This window comes from Nicotiana tabacum, chromosome 17 (genome assembly GCF_000715075.1).
Source record: "Nicotiana tabacum cultivar K326 chromosome 17, ASM71507v2, whole genome shotgun sequence".
In the NCBI taxonomy this organism is placed as follows: Eukaryota; Viridiplantae; Streptophyta; class Magnoliopsida; order Solanales; family Solanaceae; genus Nicotiana; species Nicotiana tabacum.
The window spans coordinates 92,484,403-92,511,301 of NC_134096.1; the positions used below are offsets into that span (position 1 = coordinate 92,484,403).

General features: G+C 37.8%; 1 protein-coding gene across 13 annotated transcripts; it reads right to left on the reverse strand.

Annotated features, from left to right (window-relative positions):
- On the reverse strand, positions 1-18,709 carry LOC107764817 (uncharacterized). 13 transcript variants are annotated; one of them, XM_075234635.1, is made up of 9 exons: positions 16,742-18,709; positions 12,615-12,891; positions 12,332-12,412; positions 11,569-11,666; positions 1,026-1,093; positions 803-889; positions 608-725; positions 345-500; positions 1-248 (listed from the first exon to the last, which is right to left on the reverse strand). In XM_075234635.1, exon 1 carries the CDS (start codon positions 18,661-18,663, stop codon positions 16,846-16,848), a length of 1,818 nt encoding a protein of 605 aa, XP_075090736.1. In that variant the 5' UTR covers positions 18,664-18,709; the 3' UTR covers positions 1-248; positions 345-500; positions 608-725; positions 803-889; positions 1,026-1,093; positions 11,569-11,666; positions 12,332-12,412; positions 12,615-12,891; positions 16,742-16,845. The 13 variants fall into 13 exon arrangements, with proteins under 13 accessions (XP_075090736.1, XP_075090732.1, XP_075090730.1 ...); XM_075234631.1 differs by lacking the exon at positions 803-889 and adding exons at positions 2,639-2,730; positions 2,930-3,021 and having other exon boundaries at positions 345-725; XM_075234629.1 differs by lacking the exon at positions 803-889 and adding an exon at positions 2,829-3,021 and having other exon boundaries at positions 1,026-2,730.
- Positions 18,710-26,899: the final 8,190 nt, after the last annotated feature.

Below are 26,899 nucleotides of genomic sequence, written 5' to 3' on the forward strand. Positions count from 1 at the left end.
TTACAAGGAAAATCCAACATACACACAAATTATATGATTTGTGATTACAACACTGCCCCAATAATATTATACATATTAGTATCTTAAAAGATAAAACAGGGAAGCAATTGGAACATACAAGAAGTTTGAGCTCGACGTCACAACGTTGCGACAAGTTTCTCTATTCTTTTCTAGATAGATTTTACTATCCAATTCCACTTCGTGAGTACTACACCATCTCCGATATCTGGTTCTTTTTGGCAAAGGACCTGCAAATGACAGAAACGACAGCAATTGTAGTTTCTTACTTGAATCGTTTACACAACTTATTAGATTCATTTATTTAGCAATAAAAATGAAAGTACCTTTTGAATCTTAACAGGATAGTAGATGTATATAGTAAGTAACGTCATCATGGGCTACCAAATTAGCAGACGACCGCCACTATCCCATATTCTATCAACAGCAGGAAGTACTCTTTTGTTTATCCTCCCTTTGCTACATCCCAGAGTATCAAGAGCCTAGACACAGATAAAAAAGGAATAAGTGTCTTAATTTTCATGATGCGAGCAAACAAAACAAACACAATCTCTAAATTTAAGATTGAATTAATCATTGGTTCATGAACTTTAAAAATTGGTTGCAACTGCTTTCGAGGGGCTCTTTTCACTGCTTCACGCTGTTTTCTTGCTCCCTGTGTCTGCATCACATATCAAAGCAGATAGAGCTGTCCACCTTTGTCACAACTGAAAATAGAAAGAGATGAACCTATAAATATATGTAAGTGAAGGAAAAAGACGAAAAATAAAGAGAAAAAATGTACCCTACTACTATATCCTGTGTCCCTGTGCATTTCAACAGAGGTACTAATTAACATTGACATGTAAGGTATCACCATATGTTTGGCCCGCTGGTAGCACAAAGGTAAACAAACCACTGAGGAATAGTTGTTAAATCTGGAAACTCAATTCAAGCCCAGCTTATCAATAAAAGAAGCTTTTAGATGAGTCATATAAAGCTCCTAAAGGAAAAAAAAAATTACTTACATTTCTTTGACCTCCGTTGAAAGCCAGTGTGACACCTTGGATACTACCATATCTTCTGCATGCACTTCCTGGGGAAAATCCCACGATTATCACAAATAAAATAAAATAAAAAGCTTGGACGAAAAGAAAATTAACAAGCACTTTGTTTCTTTTGCTAAGTTCTAACAATGTGTACAAAGGCAGGTCAAATGTCAGATGGATTAATTGCTAACCGAACAGCAGGAGGCCATAACTAAGTTGTCTGTCAAAAGTAAGTCAATTAAATGGTTGTCAACCTGGTGGCAAGAAAATGTCAAATTTGAATAATTCATACAGCACAAAATATTTGACGGGCACAACTATTAAGCAAGAACGGGACTTGTTTCCAAACTGCCAAACACAGAGTTGAGTTCGAAGTCTGATTCATTCTTAAATCGGTAAACCGCTTCTATTAAGAGCACAATTCATCATAAACTCCATAACACAGAGACAAATTTCAAGGTTATAACTTAATTCATTGGTCTTTTAATGAGAAGAAGTAGTCTAAAATGCTTGAATAATTTCCTTCGCATTGAGTCTAGCATAAAGAGAGTGGAAAGAATTGACAAGAATTTAAAACCAAGGCCAAAAATAAGAATGACATGCAACTTAGAATACCTCGTCTACTCACCTTTGTCTTCAACTATCGGACCATCATGCAACACGAACTAAATAAAAATCAAATTCTGCACCCACACATTATATATATATATATATATATATATATATATGTCAGAATGTCGAACCTCTAATTTTCTAAGCAAACCTATAAGAGGAAAAATGATTGTTGTAGCTCCTATCTTTTGAAATGGAGTGCAAAATCCAATATCACTAATGCTTCCATAACTATATCAAGAAGATGACATAGCTTTCAACCAAAACATAGTTTTTTTCTCTTTTGAAAAATGCCTCATGTGGCATGAATAGATAGGAGGAAAACTTAATAGTTAGAAAAGCATATATAACTGTTCTTTCGGGGACATTCGATAAAAAGAAAAGCATATGTAATTGTGGTTGAAACATCACATTAGTAAAAGCAAGCAGAGGTAAAGAAATTTTCTTCACAAAAACCTCAGCATGTAACAATTAAACTTTAATTCCAGTAAGAACTTTGAAATTTAATTCACTTACATAGGAAAAAAAATGTAACGTCAAACGATAAATTAATTATATTAAGTGCAGAAGAATAACATTGCAATGAACTTCGCTACGGCATGAGGTGACCCTGCGAAGTAGCATTAGTTACTCTTGTTTGGCGTGTCCTTGAAATTTTCCGAATCGACTCTTCACCAACAATGTTGGATCCTTTCTCAGTATAAAAACAACAACAACAACAACAACAACAACAACAACAACAACAACAACAGACCCAGTGTAATCTCACAAGTGGATCCTTTCTCAGACCCAGTGTAATTCCACAAGTGGATCCTTTCTCAGACCCAGTGTAATCCCACAAGTGGATCCTTTCTCAGTATAACAATAACAACAACAGACCCAGGGATTGATTCAAAATAATGCCAGGTTAGGATAACACTCCATCATGTAACACGAACTAAATAATAGATCAGATACAATCCTATCCGATCCTTTCCCACCGGTTGCATGTTGTTGGCCAAATTTGCATGTTGTTCCCAAGAAAGGCGTCTCCCATTTTCACTTAGCTATGCATTCTTCATTCTCAGTCCTCCTGGAGAAACATCAGTAAGTAGGACTATTATATTAATTCTCAATTATTAATCAGTAAGTGGATCCTTTCTCAGTATAACAATAACAACAACAACAGACCCAGGGATTGATTCAAAATAATGCCAGGTTAGGATAACACTCCATCATGTAACACGAACTAAATAATAGATCAGATACAATCCTATCCGATCCTTTCCCACCGGTTGCATGTTGTTGGCCAAATTTGCGTGTTGTTCCCAAGAAAGGCGTCTCCCATTTTCACTTAGCTATGCATTCTTCATTCTCAGTCCTCCTGGAGAAACATCAGTAAGTAGGACTATTATATTAATTCTCAATTATTAATCACAAGACAGTAAGAAAAGCACTTGGCCAGCAGTTAGTCGTTCATATATGTTTGTCGGCAGAAATGATTGCATAAGCCTTAGCCTATGATATGTACTCGACTAATGCCTGAACCCTAGGTCTGCTAACGCATGCCTGAACAGTGCTTTCTATGGCCGAGCCTCATCCATCCCTTCTTATTCCTAAAATTCCACCACACCCATCAAGAGCCAAGCTCCCCGCGACCAAACCCCAGTAAATTCCCCCGGCAACTGAGCTCTCACGCGCCCTCACGCGCCGCCAACTCGCCTGACTTTCCGGCGAGTTCCTGCCACACGCCGGCGCGTATGGCCTTTTCCGACGACTTTTCAAAAACACTTTCTTCAGACAGCCTCTTCTCGAGGCATTTCCGAGCCATGCCGTACAAGTTTCACCAAATTCCGACGACTTTTTCTTTTTCCGGCCTTTAAACCCCAGTTTCTGACGTTTGTTTCCTTTGTTCGGTACAAGAAAACCTTACTCCCTTCCTATATACTGTTTTCACCCACTGTGAATACTGTTATTCCAACTATTGAGGTTTTTTCCGGCCAGTTATTCCGGGACAGCCGCATTTAGAATATGATGGATTGTACAGAGAGAAGCTCCTTTTTCTCTTTAGAATCCAGAAAACTGGAAAACATGTCTTTTATCAAAGCTGTCTCTAGGCCAGCCCTAGAACTTGGGGGAAGATGCCATCGAAAGCTCGACGTAGGACAGGAACCGCACTTCACGCTGTCCGAGGAGCACACTCTCAGACGCAAGGGTTTCTTGGAATCTAGCCTCATTGGGTCTTTCTCCAAATGGGTTGGTTCTCCGGAGGCTGTTAGAAACTGGGCAGCAGAGGCATGGAACGTCAAGGATGGGCTGAAAATATCGCAATTGGGGGACACTCAATATCTCTTTCGTTTTGTTGACAAGTCTCAAGCTTCGGAAATTCTTGTCAGAGGAAACAGGTGGTTCGATGGGAACTTTTTAAATCTAGACAGATGGGTGGAGCATGATGGGTGTCTTGACCCTCGCTTCACTGGCGAAACTTTGGTGGTCAACATGGTGGGTCTCCCGGTGCATCTTTGGTGTCTTGACCTATTCAAGAAGATAGGGGAAATCTGTGGGGGTTTTATTGATGTCACTTGCAGTTTACACGATCTCTCGCGAGTGAGGATTGTGGTGAGGAAAGGGGGCAGAATCCCTGTCTCCACTGTGGTGGAAGATGGCTACTTGAGTTATAGGGTTTGGCTGAGCCCTGAATTTCGCCCTATCTTTATGCCTGTGATAGCGACGGAAGAAAAGGGAAGGTCAAACAGAAGAGAAGGGAGGGGAAATCAGTCTCTGAGGGGAGGGGAGGGTTCACCAGATCACTGGATTAAGCCGAAATCAGACGTTAGATCGAGAAGAAACGGGAGGTTTGAAATTGGGGGAGGAAGACAAAATTATAACAGGAGAAGACGTGAATGGGCCAGTGATGCGGGCTGGAAAGGCAAAATGGGACGGTCCTCTTCTACTTATCATAGGGCCGGGCATGTTGTCAGCAAGTATAGGCCTGGGCCACCTCACACGGGCCCAGCAACTTTCCCCAATTCCATTAGAATTGATCCTAAAGGGGTCCAGTTTACTTCAAGCTGCGCATGATAAGGCTTCTAAGCATATGGGAACAGCGGTTCCTCCTTCCTCTGGCCATGGTGCTTCACACAGTGACACTCCTTCACCAAGCTCTAGTGACATGTGCCCCTCTACGATGGTCGCCGCTGCAGGGGCAGAACCGGCAAAGGATGGTGCTGTAAATCCACAGCCCCCCACCTCTGCTGATGACACACTCAAAGTTTCTTCTTTTTCTGGGGAGATTGGTGAGCATGTTCCAATTGATGTTAGTGTCGGACCAATATCTTCAGTTAATATGCCACCAAGGGTACCATGCTCTCTTCCGCCATGCTACCCTACTGATGGTTCTGGACATTCCTATAGCAGCGGGGTGTTATTTTCAGAGATTGTTGACCCCCAAGGAAATGGTGAGACCGTTTCGAAGGTTAAAACTCCTAGTGCTAGCAATGCTATGGTCTTGTATTCCTCTGGTAGTAGCAAGGAAAGGGCACATACAGAAGAAGCCTGCCCAATTTCGTCAAGGACCGGAGGAGGGGATATGTCTTTTTGGATGGAGGACAAACTCTTAAACTTTGGGAAGTTTCTAGGTGTATCTGTTGCAGGGAAGGAAGATAGGGTGTTAGAACTGTTGAGGGAGATTGAGCAACAATCTCTTTACGATGGTGCAGGGAGGGAGTTGGGTAAAGGTGTTAAGCAAAATAACTTAGGGGATGTAGTGGTGTATCAGAGAAGGGGGCGAGTGTATGACAAAGAGAAAGGGACCTTAGCTAGGGGAGGTGGGGAAATGGGGGCTATTGTCGCTTATGGAAGTTAAGATCCTTTCATGGAATGTGAGGGGGATGAATGACCCAAACAAAAGGGCCATCATCAAAGTGGGAGTTAGGGAGTGGGGTGCCAACCTAGTTTGTTTTCAGGAGACCAAAATGGAAGTTTTGTCGGATGCGATCGTGAGAAGTGTCTGGGGAGGTAGTTGGGTGAAATATGACTGGGTCCCAGCAACGGGAAGTGCGGGAGGCATCCTACTTATGTGGGATGATAGAAGCTTGGAGGTAAAGGAGATTAGGAAGGGAGTTTTCTCTTTGGCAGCTCTCGTCAAACATAGAGTGAGTGGGGTGGAGTGGGGATTTGGGGGAGTGTATGGGCCGGTAGGGGAAGGGTCCAAGGTGTCTTTCTGGGAGGAACTGGCCAATATTATGGGGGAATGGGACATTCCATGGGTTCTAGGGGGAGATTTTAACACTATTAGATTCCCGGAGGAGAGATTAGGGTGTAGTGTGTTTTCGAGGGCCATGGAGGAGTTTTCTGACTTCATCAATTATCACCTTCTCATTGACCTTCCTCTGTCAGAGGAAAGGTTTACTTGGGCCAGGGCAGAGGATTCCAACTCAAGGTCTAGAATTGATAGATTCCTGACATCTCCCTCATGGGATGAGCTGGTACCGAATGCGCTGCAGATTCCTTTACCTAGGTTGACTTCAGATCATTTGCCTATTTTGCTAGATGGATGCAGAGGGAGGGGGGTGCGTGCTCCCTTCCGATTTGAAAACATGTGGTTGAAGGTACCAGGATTCGGTGACAAGGTAAAAGAATGGTGGACAAGCTATGGGCTATCAGGGACACCTTCATACCGGCTTTCGAAGAAACTCAAATTGCTCAAGGGAGATATTATTAGGTGGAATAAGGAGGTTTTTGGGAGGGTAGAGGTTAAAATGAGGGAGCTTATGCATGAATTGGGGGATTTAGAAAGAGGGGAAGGGGCGGGGGAGTTAGACGAATCTGAGAAAGAGAGATTGGGGGAGGTTAAGAGGGAAATAGTCGAGTTAGCAATAGCTCAGAAGACTAGTTGGCGGCAAAAATCGAGGGCGCTCTGGCTAAATGAGGGGGATTCGAATACCAAGTTTTTTCATAGGGTGGCGGTCGCAAATCGAAGGAGAAACTTCATAGAGTCCTTAGTTGTGGATGGGGTGAGGATTGAGGGAGAGGAGGAAGTAAAAGGGGCGATAGTGGGGTTTTATGAGAACTTATATAAAGAAGAAGTTAGTTGGAGGCTGACTTTGGGGGGAATAGAGTTCAACCATATAGGGGAGGGAGACAACGAGTGGCTTGAAAGGGTTTTCGAGGAGAAGGAGGTGCACGAGGCTGTGTCGTCTTGTGCTGGTGATGGTTTCTCCTTGGCTTTCTTTCAGCTCTTTTGGGACACCATCAAGGGAGAGTTGATGGAAGCCATTGAATACTTCCATGCGAATGGTGTTTTCGAGAGAAGTATCAATGCTTCCTTTATTACTATTGTGCCTAAGAAAGAAGGTGCATCTTGTATCAGAGACTACAGGCCTATTAGTCTCGTGGGGAGCATTTACAAGATTATTTCTAAAGTGCTTTCCAACAGACTTAAGAAGGTTCTTGACATGACTGTTTCGTCCTCCCAGAATGCGTTTGTGGAAGGTAGGCAGATCCTGGATGCTGCCTTGGTGGCAAATGAACTTGTAGACTCCAGAAGGAAAAATAGAGAACCCGGCTTACTATGCAAGTTAGATCTTGAGAAGGCTTTCGACCATGTCAATTGGGAGTTCCTGGACTTCATTATGATGCGGATGGGGTTTGGGGAAAGATGGAGGGGATGGATAAAGTTTTGCATTTCCTCAGTCAGATTCTCTGTCCTGGTTAATGGTAGCCCGTGTGGTTTCTTTGGCAGCTCCAGGGGTCTCAGGCAAGGTGACCCCTTATCCCCCATGTTATTCATTCTAGTGATGGATGCTCTGAGCAAAATGATGGATCGTGCGGCTGGCGGAGGCTTCTTGAGAGGATTCTCAGCTCCGATTGGGGTGCTCAATGCCCGAAGAGTCTCACATTTGCTTTTTGCGGATGACACACTGGTTTTCTGTGATGCCGATATGGATCAGTTGACCTACCTGAAGCAGGTCCTGCAATGGTTTCAGTTAGTATCAGGACTCAAAATCAACATCGGCAAGTGTGAGATTTTCCCGGTAGGTGAGGTTACTAATTTTGATGCCTTGTCTGGTGTTCTCAGATGCAAGGTGGGCTCCCTTCCCACTACTTACCTGGGCCTCCCTTTGGGCGCTTCATATAAGGATACTACGGTTTGGAATCCAGTGATCGAGCGGGTTGAAAAAAGATTAGCAGGGTGGCAGAAACGGTATTTGTCAAAAGGAGGTAAGGAAGTGCTTATCAAAAGCACTTTATCGAGTATGCCAACCTATTACTTATCCCTGTTGCAAGCACCGGTGAGCATCACAGAAAAACTGGAGCGACTCCAAAGGAACTTTCTATGGGATGCGGCGGATGGAACTAGAAAGTTTCATCTAGTGAATTGGCAAACAGTCACTTCCCCAAAGAAGTGGGGTGGACTTGGAGTGAAAGATCTTAGGGTATTTAACAGAGCTTTAATGGGAAAGTGGTTGTGGAGATTCGGGATAGAAGAGCATGCTCTATGGAGGGAGGTCATAGTAGAAAAGTATGATTCAACGGGAGGAGGTTGGAGGACCAAGGCGATCACAACACCTTTCGGGTGTGGCATGTGGAGGAGTATCATGAAGAATTGGGAAGCATTCAGTGGCAACATCACTTACAGGGTGGGGGATGGAAGGAGAATCAGCTTTTGGAATCATAGGTGGTGTGGAGAGGATCCTTTGAGGGTCTCCTTCCCCACGTCTTCAGAGTTTCAAACCAGAAGGAACTGACGGTCCAACAGATTCGCAAGGAACATGAAGGGGGGTAGTATGGGACCTCTCATTCAGGAGGAACATGCAAGATGGGGAGATTGCGGAGCTTCAAGTTTTGTTGGCACTGCTATACGGGCAAGACATGCTCCAGCCATCCTGCGACTCTTGGAGATGGGGCTTGCGTGGTGATGGTTTGTTCACCGTAAAGTCATTTTACCAAAGTATGCTGGTGAGAGAGGAGACCACTTTTCCATACTCCTCGATCTGGATTCCTAGGGCGCCCACGAAGGTGTGCTTTTTTGCATGGCTAGCGGCAAGGGGAGTGATTTTGACTGCTGAAAATCTCCGAAAGAGGGGAATTACACTTGTTAGTTGGTGCTACATGTGTAAAAGCTCAGGAGAAGAAGTTGATCACCTTATGTTGCATTGCCCTGTGTCCTCAGCTTTGTGGAGGGCAATCCTGAATCTCTTTGGTGTTCAATGGGTGATGCCAAGCACTGTAAAAGAAATGTTATATAGCTGGGGCGGTTTCCGTAGAAGAAGAAAGCAAAAGGCGTGGAAATTCGCTCCGTTAGCTCTCATGTGGGTAGTATGGGGGGAGAAAAATAGGAGAGCTTTTGAGGAGATTCAGTCTCCTTTTTCACATCTTAAGAATAGCCTTTTATCTTTGATCGCTTTTTGGTGCACTCACTTAGCCCCTACTTGTATAGAAGATTGGGCATCTTTTGTAGAGAATCATGTTCTGATGTAAATTCTCTACGTCTTTGGTATACTTTGTGTACACGGGAGTTCTCTCCCTTTTGATTAAAACAATTTACCTTATCAAAAAAATATATATGTTTGTCGGCAATTTCCTATTTCTTGTTCAGGCAAGACGATTGGTTAATCACCTGGTTTGTGAGCGCTGGTCATACCTTTCATTGTTCTTTCGGATGAATATAAATGAACTTATCTGATGTAAATGTACTACTTGAAAACATAAAGAAGGAAGCTTTATTCGTGTGTAAATTAATTAAGGCAGGTTTCAGTTCACTGGGTTCCCAAGTAGAGACGCTTTCTCAATACCAAAAGCTGCCATCGTTTCAGTAACTTCTCTCAACCAGAGCAACGTTAGAAATTATAGGCATTCTTCTTACAATGTTTTTTTAATTGGGTTCTTAACTAATTATTGCAGATGATACTGTATTGATTGACGAGACGCGAGACGGTGTGAACGTGCAATTAGAGGTATGGAGGCAGACCTTGGAATCTAAAGGTTTTAAGTTGAGCAGGACCAAGACAGAATACTTGGAGTGTAAGTTCAGTGGCGAGACTCAAGGGGGAAGGGGAGGTGAGGCTGGACTCGCAGGTCATTCCTAGGAGAGGGAGTTTTAAGTACCTTGGGTTTATTATTCAGGGGATGGGGAGATTGATGAAGATGTCACACATCGTATTGGGGCGGGATGGATGAAATGGAGACTCGCTTCTGGTGTTTTATGTGACAAGAAGGTGCCACTGAAACTTAAGGGTAAGTTCTACAAAGTGGTAGTCAGACCAACGTTGTTGTATGGGGCTGAGAGTTGGCCAGTCAAGATCGCTCATGTCCAAAAGATGAAGGTAACAGGGATGAGGATGTTGAGATGGATATGCGGACACACCAGATTAGATAGGATCAGAAATGAGGTTATTCGCGACAAGGTGGGTGTGGCTCCTATTGAGGACAAGATGCGGGAAGTGCGGCTTAGGTGGTTTGGTCATGTGAGGAGGAGTAGCACAAGCGCCCCGGTGAGGAGGTGTGAGAGGTTGACATTGGAGGGCCTACGGAGAGGTAAAGATAGGCCAAAGAAAAGGCGGGGAGAGGTGATTAGGCAAGACATGGCACAGCTTCAGCTGACCGAGGACATGACCCTTGATAGGAAGGTATGGAGGTCGAGGATTAGAGTAGTAGAGTAGGTAGTCTAGAGTGTTCATAACAGTAGTATTGGCACACAGTCTCGCTTTCTGTGGGCAGTAGGTTTTTATGACTAACAGTTATTTTCTTTCATTGTGGATTACCTTGTTATTTTCATTCTGCTTTTATATGGCTTTTTGGTACTGTCCCTTCTTGTCTATATTTTCATTAATGTGGTGCTTATGCTTTCCTGAGCCGAGGGTCTATTGGAAATAGCCTCTCTATCCTCACAAGTTAGGGGTAAGGTCTGCGTACACACTAACCTCCCCAGACCCCACGGTGTGGGATAAGACTGGGTCTGTTGTTGTTGTTGGTTCTTAACTAATTAAGAAGGGTGTAAAAGCTGCCACCGTTTCATCAAATACTGTAAGGCAACGTTAGAAATTTTAGGTGTCTTTTATGGTTTTATTAAATGAAATAGGGTATTTAATTAGGTAATTAAGAAAGGCATTTTAGTAATTAACTTTTAAGTTTGAGGTTCCCACTTTTAATATAGTACCTAGTTTCTCGACACGTGTGTTGCACGTGTATGCTCGATCATGGAGTAAACAGTTTGTAAAATAAAATCGATACAACTAAAGCAGAAGTTTTGAGTAAATAATTATACATGAAGAACAAAATTAAAAAAAAATCTCATCAATGTGAAGCTCAACGCAACAAAGTAGCGTTCGAACAATAACAATTCTTCTGATATATCAAATATTTAGCTTGATCACTATTTCCTTGTTTGGAATATTTCAACAAAAAAAATTAAATGTGAATATGAGTAACATCAACTATGATGGCAAATATTTCATGTCTTAAAGTTTCTGCCATGTTTTAAGTAATTGTAGCCTCCCAAATCCGAATCTAAAAATCTCGGTGGACAAGCACATTAGCTTATAATGAGAAAGAACCTACCTGCATAAATGCATTGACTTGTTTAATTAGGTGAGAAAAATAATCCATAACTTAATAAATGAAATAGCTAGCGTAGAGTGAAATCTTTTCAATAGTCACACTTACAAACAGAAATATCAGTTACAACTTATCCTTCAAGTCTATCTTGGAAAAAGTGTGAAGTCAATAAAGGAAAACGATTTAAAAATTAATTTTCACTCATCATATGCTTGACATTCTCCAATGTTTAATCTATAGCTTCCTAAGAATATTTCCTATCTTGTAGCGCATAGACGTATTCAACGTATTTGTCTTCTCTGCGACTTAATTTTGCTGCGTAACTTTTAAATCTCACTTGGACCATAGAAAAAGAAAAAGAAGTAACTCTAACCTCATAGAAGTAATTCTGGCTGTGAGATCCCTAAGTGTGACATATGAATCTCTTCCTCTTAAAAAACTATCAACCTTTAATGGATGAACTGAAGAGGCCTGAACACAAGTCATGCCATATAAATATGGTTGAATATTGTATCACATTGACTTCAGAAATTAAGGTTCCAAGTTCCAACTAACAATCTTACATCCATACCAGTGATTTTAAAATATTCACTTGGATGCTTGAAAAAGGAATAAATACTATATGGCTAATGACACAAATAGTGGCAATGTCAAATGCAAAAATGAAGAGGTCAAACACAGGAATTTTCTTTTTCAAATTATAAACTCTGAAGAAGACATCTTAGAGTTTTTTCCCCTGTTATCCCTTCAAATTTTTATCTTTCATCTTCAATGTACCATATGAATGCTTGAGAATTTCTCTAATATGTCAATATAACTCCATGGTATTTCTCAGTTGTCATCTCCAATTCCAATTGAAATCCAAGTGAGATTCTAAAGTCTAGTGTTATCTTTTTCATAAATTTATGGGTGTTATTTTTTTCATAATTAGCACAGAGTACCATACATAAAATTTGTTACTTTCCTTCTGCTTTCATGTAAAGAAAAAAATAATTTATTTCTTCCTCTACTAAGCAGTCAAATCTTTCGGGAAACTCAAGCAAATCGCACTGGTCTCACTACCACAAAGAATTACAGAACAAAGAAATCAAAAGAATGACAGCAAAGCTTAATTACTGAAAATACCAAGGCCTTACCCGTTTCTTAATTACATCTCAGTATTCGTTTCTTCCGCAGTCTCTGCATCCTCACGATGTATTATATTCCATCATAGAGTCCTTAACATCAGAAGCCAAAAACAAATTGAAGTTTACTTTCTGTCAGTGGGCCAAGTAAGTCCGTTGACGAAAGGTTGTCCCTATCTAACTATCATCATCAAATTACATATATTACGAAATTACAGTTTTTAATAAAGGATAAACCACATATCGTATTAAACAGCTTGATGTATAACATAATTTTAAAAAATAAAAAACTTACCTCTCGTTGGTTGGTACATATCTTCTCATGAATGTTAGGATGAATTTATGCCATGATATGGAACTCATCTCTTTCACTTCCTTTCATGTTACTGAATCTCTTGGTAGTGTCTTACCAACAGATATTACTCTGAAGGCATGCCGAGAAACCGGTTCTATGGTGGGCTGGTGAACATAATGATGAAATTGAAATTAAATCTCACATGATGGTGCACTCTTCAAGCCTTCCATCTTGAACCCATAACATGGCGTCTCAATGTTCAACTACATTCCAGTCCCTGCAAACATATTTAGAGGTTTCCTAATCAAAATTAAAACAAACGTTGACAGTATAAAATAGTAACAAGCGATAATAGAAGAACAAAGTAAGTGAATAAGTGAAGTGGTTTGAGTGAGAAAATTTCCGTTGGAGGTATAACTACAGAATGTGGAACTTTGTGAAGGAGCATATCTCTTCGTAACAATAAGTAAGCGTCTTTTCGTTTGAGCCTGTTTGCTAAGCCTTTTTTTTTTAAATTAGGGTACTTAATTTAAATAGATTAATAATTAAAAGGGATATTTTGGTAATTTAACTTTTAACTTAAGGCCTTCCCACTTTTAATATAGTATAGATATAGATAACAAAAGTTTAATCCATTATAAACTAGAGACCAGTAAATGCTTTTCGTTAAGAGAGAATCTCTGTAATCCAAATAAAAGCAGATAGGAGGTAATCTCAAGACTTATTTCAACAAGGAAATAAGAGAACAGACATCCATGTAATTCACATTATTCAAGGTATTTCTATTCACTTGGAAGTTTATTTATCTCTTTTATACGACTTTTACTGCAATACCCCCTTATTGTTGCCAAATAGAAAAGGATGGAAGGAAGCCCTCAGGGCTTTGGTCTAGTGGTCAGAGCACAGCATATGAGGTGGGGTTATGTGCACGTCACTGATTCGGACCCTGCCACATATAAAGCCTGGTATTTAAGTGGAGAAGAATAAATAGACGGACCCCTTATACACCAAATTTCAAATTGTGGGCCATAGGTTTTCAGGGATTCCTCGATTATCAAAAGAAAGAAAGAAAGAAAAGGGATAGAAGGAACAGATAATTAAAGAGTTCCCTTACATATTTCAGGAATAAGGTGAAACAGCTCATGGAGTTTTTTCTTCTGATGGATGACAGACATAAGGAGGAAGACAAGTTTACTTCGGACGGGTGACAAACACAAGGTGAAATCACAAATTCTCCATGGAGTAATCCTGCATGCCTATTCTCAAATACAAATAAAAGCTGAAAAGCAAGAATCTTAAGCGAAGAGGAAAGATCATGTCCTTAATGATTAAACCATAATCTTATCCATGATGTTAATACCATGTCTTTGAAGTAACGAACTAACAATTTTAGGATGTGATTCAAAATGTCAATGAAGGTGTTATGACCTTGACAATTCTATCCATCAACAACATAATTTCTTCAAGAATCTTCCTGGAGGAGAAATGGGCTAGATTTGGCTGTGCTATGATGTCAGTTATAAAGATGTCTTCCTTATACACGCTTATTATGCTCAACAGTAAAATGCAAGAAATGCATGACTATCCAAGAGGAATCCAGCTCCTAATAAAGCATGTCATGACTCTTTTCAATACTCACAAGATATAAGAACTTATACTATCTACCACTTATAGAATGAATAAATAGACAGTCTCGTGAGTAAAGGAAATGAAACATTTCTGTCTGTCTCCGTGTCCATTGACCTGCTATAGTCACTGCCATTTTAGGGACAACAAGTTAACTATTGTATTTTTCTTTTTCTTTTTTTGATAAGGCAAAAAAACTTTTATTTGATTGACAGGTACCGAGCAGTTAAGTATTGTATTTTTCCACACAACAAAACAAAAAGAGCTCAATAAAAAACCTAAATTAGCTTGCAAAGATAAACAGGAAAAATGCAATTTTAAGAGGAATGTGTACAAGGCAATGAATTACGGGCATACAGTTTGATTCACAAATTCCAAAGGATACTTAAGATGCTGTATAGCAGAATAAACCTTAATGAAGAGCTATTTCATTTTGTTGATGAAGACAACAAGAACAGTAAGTGGTCGTAAATTTGTCATTTGAAAAAATCACTAAATTCATTCAATATTTTCCATGACATACAAGCACTAAATTCTTTGGCTCCTTTATAGTACCTCCTTCAAGCTAGGAAAGATTGATTCACCCCAATAACCGAACATAACTTCTTCCAAAACCTCAACTGATTCACAATTATCAACATGATATTACTTTAAAGTTGCAACCCGCATATGCAGACTAAGCGCCATAATTTCCCTCATCTGTCGTACCTATGGCTGCTTTTTCAGAGCATGTTCCTTTGCTAGAGGAGGCATTGAAAATGAATTGGAATCTCAGTTTTTGGTACAGAGGGATATCTGTTTAGGGCCTGCAGTACGTGTGCAGGTATATTTTATTTGTTGGGTAATTCGAAGGCATTCAACTTTACCTAGTAAAAATAGGCATATGTCTCTTCCCATTATTTTTAAATGTTTAATAAACGATTTATGCATATAATAGTATAATTCTATGAGAAATACTATACTCACATAACATGTTATTAAACTTGTGTAACCATTTCCACTGGTTGAGTCCCTCGTAGAAAAGAAAAGTGTGAATCTTTGGTTCTTGTAGCTAGTGTTATCAAGAAGTGTGAAGCGCACCAATTTTATCACTGAATTTTCTTGTTATGGTTCCTTGTCCACTCATAAAATGTCATCATTAGAAAAGCTCTCGGAGAACACACGTCCTGGTCTATGGAGGCTGGAGGTGAGTTTGTGAATTAATACATTCCCTGGATAAACTCTGGTATTATGTATGAAGAACAGATGCAAGTTCCAAAAAAAAGTATTCTAGAACTACTACACTCAATGATGTTTCATACGATTGCTTTTTTGACAAGCTCTTGCCATAAAGATGACATATGTTGCATACAGCAATGAAAAGCTTGACGTGCTTTTCTGAGCCATTTCTCATCTGTTAGAGAGGCCCACTCTAATACATTAAGAAAATATGTCCACAGTGGCCAGAATAGAAAGACTCATTCATAAGAGAACTTTTGATGCCTTGTGTCCCCTTATAACCTAGGATCAATGGTGATAAAGGTGATAGTTCCATATCCCTTGTTTAACTAAATGATTGGTCTAGCAACAAAGAGTGTGGCCTAATGGTCAATGAAGTGGGAGGAGAGTCATGAGGTCTCGGGTTCAAATTCCAGTGGAGGCAACAAACACTAGATGACTTCTTTCCATCTGCCCAAGCATTGGCGGGCGGAGTTACCTGGTACCTATGCTGGTGGGAGGTACCTACTGGAATTAATCAAGGAGTGCACAAGCTGGCCCAAACATCGCCGTCATAAAAAAATGATTGGTCTGCCTATTAGTTTCGGACATTATTTCCATGTGTTAAATCATGCTCCTTATGCTATCTTGTGCTTCAAATATGACGCTAAGTATGTCAAAAGAACTAGACCCAGAAAATGTGATTTGAACGGTTAGGAAAAGATAAAAAGAAAGCCACTCTGTGGCACCAACTACAGTTTCAAATCCTGTAATGGTGAGTGCTTTCTATATGTGGAAAGATCACCGGTGACCAGCCTGACAAGAAGTCAGACACTTACAAATGATCTTTAGTCAAACTACTATATCACTTCAAAAGAGAGCATTTTAATTCCAAAAGTGGTGGGGGTATCAAAGTTTTTAAAGGTGACATATCTTCAAAATCAAAGAACCCCTGGCATATATCTATGTCACCTTTTCTCGAAGGAAAAGACCATCAAGTAAGCATTCAGCCACAACCAATTTAACAACAAATATTCAGTTAAATCATGAAATCTGAATAAAGTCGACATCACAATGAAATGAATATGTATAAAATACCTACATACTATTTTTTTTGATAAGGAATACCTACATACTATTGAATATGAGTGACCAGATGTATCCTAAAACGGTGCTGAATATAGTTACTGAAAAAGTGAGACAGGACTTACATCTGTTCTTATGTTAAAAAACATTCATGCAGAAAGATGTTCTTTACAGATAAAGAGAGACCTCCAATGTATGAATTTTAAGAAGTCACGTACCTCCATCTTTGACAGCTAAGTAATCTTCGAGTACTATCATCATTTGGTTTTCCCAATTGCAGCCAAGCTTTCCAATAGTTCAATAACGAGAGGAAGAAAGAAGTTCATTTCTCATTTCTGGGATGAAACTCTGGTATCATATTAACCAAAAAAGGACCTTCCCCTATTAACAAAAGTAGTTCTATTAGCAATGACATTGTGGCTTTACCAGCTGGGAAACCCCTTCCAACAATTTCCTTCAAAAGAGCAATCGCTTCGTTAGCTGTATTACTCTTGAGAAGTCCATGCACAATAAGATTGGAAGTGGCATTCTCGGGGAAAGAACCATTGTCCTCCATTTTTCTTAGCAACTCTTTGGCTTCATCTACTAAACCTTCAATACAAAGTCCATTTACTGTTACATTGTATGTTATAGCATCAGGGTGCAACCCTATGGAATAAAGCTTATCAAAAATTGAACGAGCTTTATCAAGCTTCTGAATTTTAAAAAATCCATTGTTGCCTGTATTATAGATCAAAATATTAGTATCTTCTTTTTGTTTATCCCACCTATGAAAGAGGGACATCGCTTCTTCAACATGTCCATTCTTTAAATAACCATGAAGCATTATACCACAAGTGTAAATGTCGGGACTATGGCCTGCGTTTTGCATCTCAGAAAAGAAACTTTCTGCACACTTAACTCTACCAATTTCAAATAGGCCTTGCAAGATAGTACAATATGTAACAATATCAGATTTTAACCCCTTTTGCGAGATTTCACAATATAAATGCATAGCCTCGTCTAATTTCTTTTGCTTGCAATATCCATTGACTAATATGTTGTAACTAAAGATGTCAGGCTTGATGTCAGAATCAATCATAGCGTCAAAAACTCTCCTTGCTACATCTATTTCAGCGCGCAAACAATACCCTTCCATTATCGCATTGTAGGTAATTGCATCTGGCTTTTGACCTCTTTGGATCATTAGCTGTAACACTTGTACAGCATCTTCAACCATCCCTTTCTTGCAGAATGCATCTACCAACATGCTGAATGTGTGCACGTTTGGGAAAATATGAAGAAACATCATCTCATCCAAAAGAAGCCTAACCTTTTCCCACTGATCCAACTTACACAAACCATCAACCAGTGAACTATATGTAAGTACGTTGGGAGTAATGCCTTTCCGTTTCATTTCATTGAAAAGGTTGAAAGCAGCACCTACCATCTTGTCTTTGCAAAGCGCATCTACGACAATGCTATACACAACAGTGTTAGGTTTGGGATCCCCTTGTTCCATTATCCTCAGCAAACTAAGAGCTGTTTGAGTATGTCCTTGTTTACAAAGACCATTCATGATGGTGCCGTACATAACTTCATCAAGCTCACAAATTTTCTCAGTGACTAGCTTTTGAAACAACCACATGGCATCTTGAATCTTATTTTGTTCAAAAAGCCCCCTCGTAAGAGTGCTGAAAGTAACCACGTTAAACTGAACACCACTCTTGAAGAAAATACCCAAAACCGAAAACCCATGTTCAGCACGATCCAACAAGCAAAAACAATTAATCACAATAGTCAAGATATAATCATCAAAGGATATCCCCAGTTTCCTCATCTCTCTAAAATATGAAACAACGGCAGAGTAATGTTTCATATTAATCATCACCCTAAACAATTTTGCAAACTCTATAACCGAAGGAAGAGGTTGTGTTCGAACCATTTGATGAAAAACGCAAACAGCATCGTTTAAATTATTTACATGTCTCAACTCCCTAAAAACAGCAACTTTACGCTTTCTAGAAATCGACGGCTTTTCTTGAAATGAAGAATGTAAAGCAGAACAAGAATGAAACATAGTTGCACGGCGGCCAAGTGATAAAGCAAACAATAAATTACCTCTGCTACAGAGAGGTTTTATCCATGAATGAGAGAGCATGGTGGCTGCTCTGTTTGTTCCTCATTCTCTACGTTTCTTGCATCCTTCCGAGTTTTGTGCTCAATTGCTCAATGGACTCGGGTAATTAAGATTTGGGCTAAACTGGATGATACCCGATTGGCACAGCCCAATTGGGTAATCGGGGAGGGCTTTTGGGCCGCCATTCAAGTTATATGGGATTTTTTCTTTCCTATACACTATTTGAAATTTTATTACTAAAAATGTTCACGTTTAGTTAATTACCCGATCTAAATAATTTTTATCTATAAAATATATGCATTCCACCTTAAAATACTCTCAATCCATTATTAGTGCCTTCAATTAAGGGATTTAGTTACACCCTTTTCCTTTTTTTTCTCTTCTTCTCTTTCCTTATTTTTCTTCCGCCTTAATATACGGTAATCAATAAAATGCATACACACACGGATTACTGCAATTCAGGTGATCTTATTAACGAAGTAACAAAAACAATTGAATAATTGAAGCTTTTTTTCCTCCTCCCTCCATCATCTAATAATCTCTTTTGTTTTTGGGGAGTTTGACGATCAAGCAAATTAAATTATCACATGTTCTTAGAAAATAAAACATATCAAAATAGGGAGTACGATATCATAAAGCCTTAGAGAGCTTGTTCATATAAGGTGAGGTAGCAGGACAAAGGGATGTAATGATTCTTTGTATGTGTGAGCTTAAAGCAATTAATTTAATTATTAGAGCACTCGACTAAGGACGATTAAGGAGGACGAAGAGGTTTACACTAGCTAGGATCGGAGAAGTCGATCTCAATTAAGTTGAAAGGTATTTCATAAAATTAAGTAATATTTTAAATAATTTTAACACGTTTAGGCAAATAGCTTAAAAGCACAATGTAAAAGCACAACCAATCTACAACTTATCTACAACTTTCATACATTATTTCTACATAGTTAAATACAACTACAATATCATACAACTTAAATATAATTTTTATACAAATTTTATACAATATGTCTTTTGTATATTTTTGTATCTGATTTATACATAGTAAAAACAAACTTCATACAACTAATTATATATTATACAACTTTCATACATTATTTCTACCAAGTTAAATACAACTACAATATCATACAACTTAAATACAATTTTTATACAAATTTTATACAACATGTCTTTTGTATATTTTGTATCTGATTTATACATAGTAAAAACAAATTTCATACAACTAATTATATATTATACAACTTATCTACAACTTTCATACATTATTTCTACCCATTTATATACAACTGCAATATCATACAACTTAAATATAATTTTTATACAAATTTTAAATATATATATATATATATATATATATATATATATATAAACAACATAATACAATTTACCTATAATTTAACTACAACTTTACTACAAATTCGTAAGTATAATGTATGCCATGTCTTCTTTTTCTTCTTCTTCTTCTTCTTCTTCGAGTTTCAATCTGAAATTCAACCAAAATCAAGTCTAATCTTCACCAAAACACCCTCAAAATTGAAATATAAACTCCAAACAATATTCTCAATTGTTTGCAACAACACCCAATCCAAACAAATAATGGTTTTTAAAAACCCAAATTCGAATTCAAAGCTTTAAAAAATTTTCATGGCTGTCAATGGTGGAGAGTCAAACACCTTCAAAATTTATTGATTGACGATTTCAATTTGAACACCAATTGCACAACATCACTGGAATCTGAACACCAATTGTGCAACACTTTTAGCTCTACATTACTGGAATTTCAATAAGCGTGGAATTGCTGCTCTCTTTCCCTTTGATCTACATTACTGGAATTAGAGAGAGACGGAGAGAGAGATCGCAGGAGGGAGAGAGAATAAGGATGAAAAATAATTGATTCCTAATATAAATGGATACTCATTTAATTCCTAAAGTGTATATAATTGGTAAATTATATATAGTATGTAATTAAATTGAAACTTGAGTAATGAGGGTAATAAAGTTTCAAATAGTGTATAGCAATGTAAAAATTCCAAGTTATATTCGTAATGTAACTTTATTATATAATGAACCTAAAGCACCCACTAGGAGTCTAAGACCTAAATTTGCCAAATTTACCCATTAGGACCTAAAGTAGTTCTATATGTTTAATATAACTTCATAAATCAAGTTGTTAGTTTTTTAATCTTTCAAGTGCAACTTCAGAAAATTTGAGTCTTAAATAGTTATATCTCTTCAACGCAATTTCAGAAATCAAGTTGTAAGTTCTTCTATCTTCAAAATGCAACTTCAGAAAATTCGAATCTTAAGCAGTTCTATCTTTTCAATTCAACTTCAGACATCAAATTTTAAGTTCTTCTATCTTTGAAATGCAACTTCATAAAATTCGAACCTTAAGTAGTACTCTTTGTTCAATGTAATTTCAGAAATCGAACCTTAAGTTATGAAATATAAACTTGTTATTCTAATTTTAACATTCTAATACATGATTCAATATCCAAATTTAATCAAAATGAGCTCAAATTTTAAATATAACTTTCAATTATCACATTGAACAAACGCTACATATCAAATTATCTAAACAATAACAAACCTAACAAACTTATTTTGCAATTAAGAAGAAGAATAACAAATCTCAAATGGTTCATCAACTTCCATTGTTGCTGCTGAGATAGCTACTAAAAGGTACGAGTATTATTTTTGAATTGTTATGACAATTTCATCTACAAACATCTTGATTATTACAGAGCATAATTTTTATTAATTTATTATATTTTCGACATTTTATGTTTGGGTCAAGCACATATAAATTTGATAATTGGGGGCGATGAAGGTCATGTGCACAAATGAGCTTTTTTCTGAACTACTATTTAAATTTTATCTTATATTAGTGTTGGGATTTTAAGTTTGTGTAGCTTAAAGAGGGTGAATGAGTAATAGAGGGGGAAAAAATGAAATATTTGAGTTTCCCTCCTTGGCAAAGGGACATTATCCCATATTGGAGGAAGAAAAGGCTTTTAATGGGTATATATATAATTGCTCTTCTTCTAGCTCTTAAAGAGTTAAGAAGAAGGCAAGCCTCGCGCCGCCGTCGTCATGGCTCGGCTTCGGCTTATTTAGATTTGGTCAAAGATTGATTGATTAATCTTTTTGGACAAAATTTCTTTCAATTATTTAATTAAATAATTAACGAAAAATTCAATCCGGAATAACCCATGACCCACGACCCGGTCCGGTCAGGCCCGTTTTCTTTCCCGAATTATTTTAAAATTTCCCGCAATATTTCAAACAACCTGTTCCAACAGTCATGGCTGTTTCTGAAAGGTTGCAAACCTTTTCAGAAACAATGTCAACAACTATATAAATATACTTTGAATCCCAGAATCTTTCCTTACGAAATTTTCGGATCTTCTTCTTCTTCTGCACAAAAATTCCAGTGTGTTTTACAGCCTTCGAGTGGCTCGCTGTTCACCGGTGTTTTTGGTACCAGCACTCCGGTGAGTTAAATCGTTCTATCCTGGGAGGATATATTTCAGCACCTCGGGTACTTGAGGGGAATAATTTCCTTAAGGACACACTGTGTATTCAGTGAGCTCGATTTATTCCAATACTGTTTTTCCAGAATTTATTTCGTTAAACAAGTATTACTAACTTTCTGTTTTGTTTATATATTTTAAAAAATTTAATGATTTAATTATTTATTACAGCAACCCAGATTTATAACAATTAGTCAAGTGGATTAAATGTGTCTTTATAGAATGAAAAACTAGTCCTACGGTTTTTGAAGATGATATTTAGCCACTAGGCTAACGAGGGACAAACTTTAAATAGTGACCTCAAAAAAGGTCATAGGTTGACAAATAATTATGTTAATGAGACTTGAACTCAGGACCTTTGTCACCTTATATACCATGTTTAGTTACATAGTAATTTTATTTAAAAACTTAAATTATTAGAGAATTAATATTTTTACTTCTATTATATCCTCAACATGTACCAACCACCACCGCAACCAGCATGGCCAGAACCACCACAAGAAGCGTAGATCAAACCGCCAAAGGAGTTGTAAGCAGTGGTGGAGTCAGGATCTTCGTGAAGGGGTTCAAGAAAAAAAGATCATAATTAGTGAGAATTGAACCTATGACCTTTCAAAGATTTTGAACCTCCTTGACCACTAAGCTACACTTTTGGGTTGTGTCAAGGGGGTTCAAAACTTAATATATAGAGGTAAAAAATAGATTTTGCCTTATATATACAGTATAATTTTTCGACGAAGGGGGTTCGGGTGAACCCCTTCCGCCCCCTAAATCCGTCCCTGACTGTAAGATAGGGAAAGCTCAATATTAGAGGATATAACAACAGAGGAAGCATATGCCAAAGGGTTAACATCAAGTATAGAGAAACGGAGAAAGGAGACGGCGGCACAGGCGGTGGGACATTCACGGCGGAACTCTGACGGAGGGTTATTTTCTTGCATTGGAAATGCATATAGTATTGAGTTCAAAGTTGTCTGCGAAGCAAGTAATAATAACAACAAGAATAATCATGGGAATAGTAGTAGGATTTTTAATACTAGCAACAGAAGCAGAAAAAGTGGTCTAGTGAGACAAATTCAGCTTGAGGGCAACCTTATTTTAGTACATGTAAAGTATTACAGGCTAAATTAAAAGTTGTTTAAACTCGAGTAGTTTCTGCCATAATGGGCTAATTTTACTTATAATTTTTTTGGTAATGAATTTGTTCCTTTTTCTAATTATTCCTCGCATTTTTTGAAATAGCCGGTTTTTGCATCTTTTCCGCATCTAATTCTGTATTTATTGGATCGGAAGTCATTTTTCTTTACTTATTTGAAATTTGCTTTCGTCTTATAAATTCATACTAACGTCAAGCCTATATGCAAAAAGGGTTGTGTCACGACCCGGAATTCCCATCTTCGGGACAGTGATGACGCCTAACATTTCACTTGTTAGGCAAGCCAACGTTAGAGTAATTCTTTTATCAATTTTAAACACTTTAAACACTTTAACCAATAAGACAGAAATAAAGCTAAAGTGAAGTACGAAATAGCATAATAATCCAATATCTATTACAACCCGGATCTGGAGACCCAAGTACACGAACTTCTTGAGATTCTACAAATAACGCCTGAAATAAATACAATTGTCTCGAATGAGACGACAGTAAATAAGGAAGGAGGAAGGGGACTTTAAGGTCTGCGGACGCCAACAGATCTACCTCGAGTCTCCAAATAAGCTAATCCGAGCTGATGCGCATCGCGAACAATTGGGACCAGTACCATAACCTGCACAAAGAGTGCAGATTGTAGTATGAGTAAGACCGACTCAATGTACTCCGTAAGTGTCGAGCTAAATTTCGACGAGGTAGTGACGAAACTATGATACGACACCCACGTAATTAAACTTGTACAAACAAAAATATACACACAACATAACAAAAAATGAGGATTTAACATGTACTATTATAAGGGGCATGCAAAAGGGGTACAAAGTACGGTAACTACAACAGGGATTGACAACATGAAACAGTCAATAAACCTTAAGCTAGTGAAACGGATAAACATAATGAATATAAACTGCATGGCAGCACCCTTCGTGCTTTTACCCTCAACCTCACCATGAAACAGTAATAATGGCACGGCATCACCCTTCGTCCTTTTACTCTCAATCTCTCCATAAAATGATAAATACGGCACCGCATCACCCTTCGTACTTTTACTCTCAATTTTATCATGAAATGATAAATACGGCACGACATCACCCTTCATGCATTAACTCTCTTCCTCATTATATATAAATCAACAAATGGAACAATAATCGGCACGACATCACCCTTTATGCATTAACACTCTCTCCCTTACTATGAAGCAATAAATATAAACATTTGGAAAAAAGAATAATCATGAATAACCCTTACGTCAATAACGTTTTTACAATACCGAGCCTCAACTTCCAATAATATTCAATTATCACGAATAATTCATAAATGCGGAAAAAATGATCAATTAAGTAATAAACTAGTCTAGACATGGATATCATAATCAAAGAAGGAAATAAATCACGAGAAACAAGTTCCAACAGCATGCTTTAACCCAACAACAACGCATAAGTATTCGTCACCTCACATATACATTGTATCTAACATTTAAACACGTAGCAAATAGGCAAAAAAGTCCTAATCCCTCAAGTCAAGGTTAACCACGACACTTACTGTCATGACCCAAAATTCACGTGACCGGCACACTACCCGACCCGAGCGAACCAAATCATGTGATGCACCCAAATCATATGCATGAAAATCAATTTAACCGCGGAAGCTCCTTGAAAATCATATACATTTTCAAGTTAAATGATAAAATATTTTCCAATTCAAAATCACACATGATGTCTTTCATGACAATAACAATGAGACTAAGTAAAATAAATATACTTTCATGTATGTCGTGTACAATCCCGTTACTATAACCTTTCACAACTATCTATGGAGCCTCTATACCAAAGAATAGAACCAACTGTTGGAGTAATTCCAACAAAATAAAATAAGGAAGAACATGATAGCTACCACGAAATAAAAGTGGTGCTTCATAATACCTTGAAAAAAGAGTCATCCTGGCCTGACCGCATGCCACGTATCATACATCATCCTGAAACATGTAAAGTAAGTAGGGCCCTGGAGAGGGGCCCCTAAGGGATGAGTACGCCATAACGGTACTCGATAAGTGTCATAGACTCTCTCCAAGTCAAGTTCTTGGGACAAAATTTATAAAAAATAATGCACCAATATTTGATATAAAATGATAAAATTTTTTATCAATTCACGACCCTTGTTATTTTAAATAATAACCAAGTGAGATATAACCCACAATATAAGCTTTTAAAATATTTATATCAATCCAAGATTTCGAATAAAATCGTACAAAATTATTCTATTTGCTTTAAGTCATCGAAATCACTTTCGGCTCCTTAGGCCTAAACATAAGGAAATCATCCTTACCTTTTACTTGGAGTACTATACCATCACCGATAAAATAAGGTCAACTAGGTTATGTACTTAGCGGCAAGTATCATATACCCTACTTGCTCAGGTCGTCTCATCGTAGTGCCATACGAATCGACTCAGCCATGCTAATAATAGCACAAAATAGTACTAGCTCGAGGAAGAGCACTCTGCCGTAGTTTATACCACAAAGTGGCCATCTACGCCTACACCATCATGTGTAGTTTCATGACAACGAACACGATATATCCGAAGTCAATCTCGGTGAACACAAGTAACTCCTAAAATATTTGATACTTCAAAATAGATTCATAGCATAGTAGCCTCAAATGATCTATTTTTATCAAATCATAGTATTTATAGAAAATCTAAATCCTTTGAACAAAATTTAAATAAATAACCTTTTACATGCTAAAGATTTTAGCAATTTAACATCAATCTTTAAAAGACACCATAAGTATTATTTTGTTCGTCAATTTTCAAAAGAGATAATTTTCATGAAAATTTGTCTTTAGCAATCAAATATGTATACTTTGTAAGTTTTGATAAAAACTTATAACATTTACCTTGAGTGTCACTTTGCCAAGAAGATTTAAAATAAAATTTTATAAAACGGCATGACACTACATGTGCAGCATAATATTCTAGTACATGGAGACATCCATACTTGTTTGTCCCCACAAGCATGAAAGCACATTTGCAAACAACATAAGTATTAACTCGAAACATGCTTTTAGAGAAAGTCCCTAAGTTTTAATCAATTTACCTCTCTTCGCTTTATTAACATTCACAAGCTTTCAATACTCCTCCATCATTCCAATATTGATTAAAATGCTCAATACCACCAACAAGTCGATATCTACAATTAGATATCCTAACTACATCAGAATATGACCTAAGATATTGATCAACATCCTTATATGTCTCACAAGTTGGCTACAAGCCTCCAACAACTCAAATCGCCAAATAGTTTTACATGCTAAACCATTCAACTTCATTCTTATGTTTTAATGCCCATTCAGAGTCATTAATGATACTACATTAATTGTCTGTTGCCATCAAGTTACTATTCATCGTCTTCCTTAATCAACACTTGCAAAATATACAATTCGGGTAATTACTTAGTTGATCACTTCCATCTTTTTCTAACAAATAATTCCATAGGTTTATTGTATTCATAAATTTCATCGTTAAGATTACCATTCATATTCTCTCTTATTTTCTCAAAAGTACTATTCATGCC

Excerpts from the sequence above, each read along its gene's own strand:
- LOC107764817 (XM_075234634.1), bottom strand. The coding sequence starts at position 18,663 with ATGCTCTCTCATTCATGGATAAAACCTCTCTGTAGCAGAGGTAATTTA.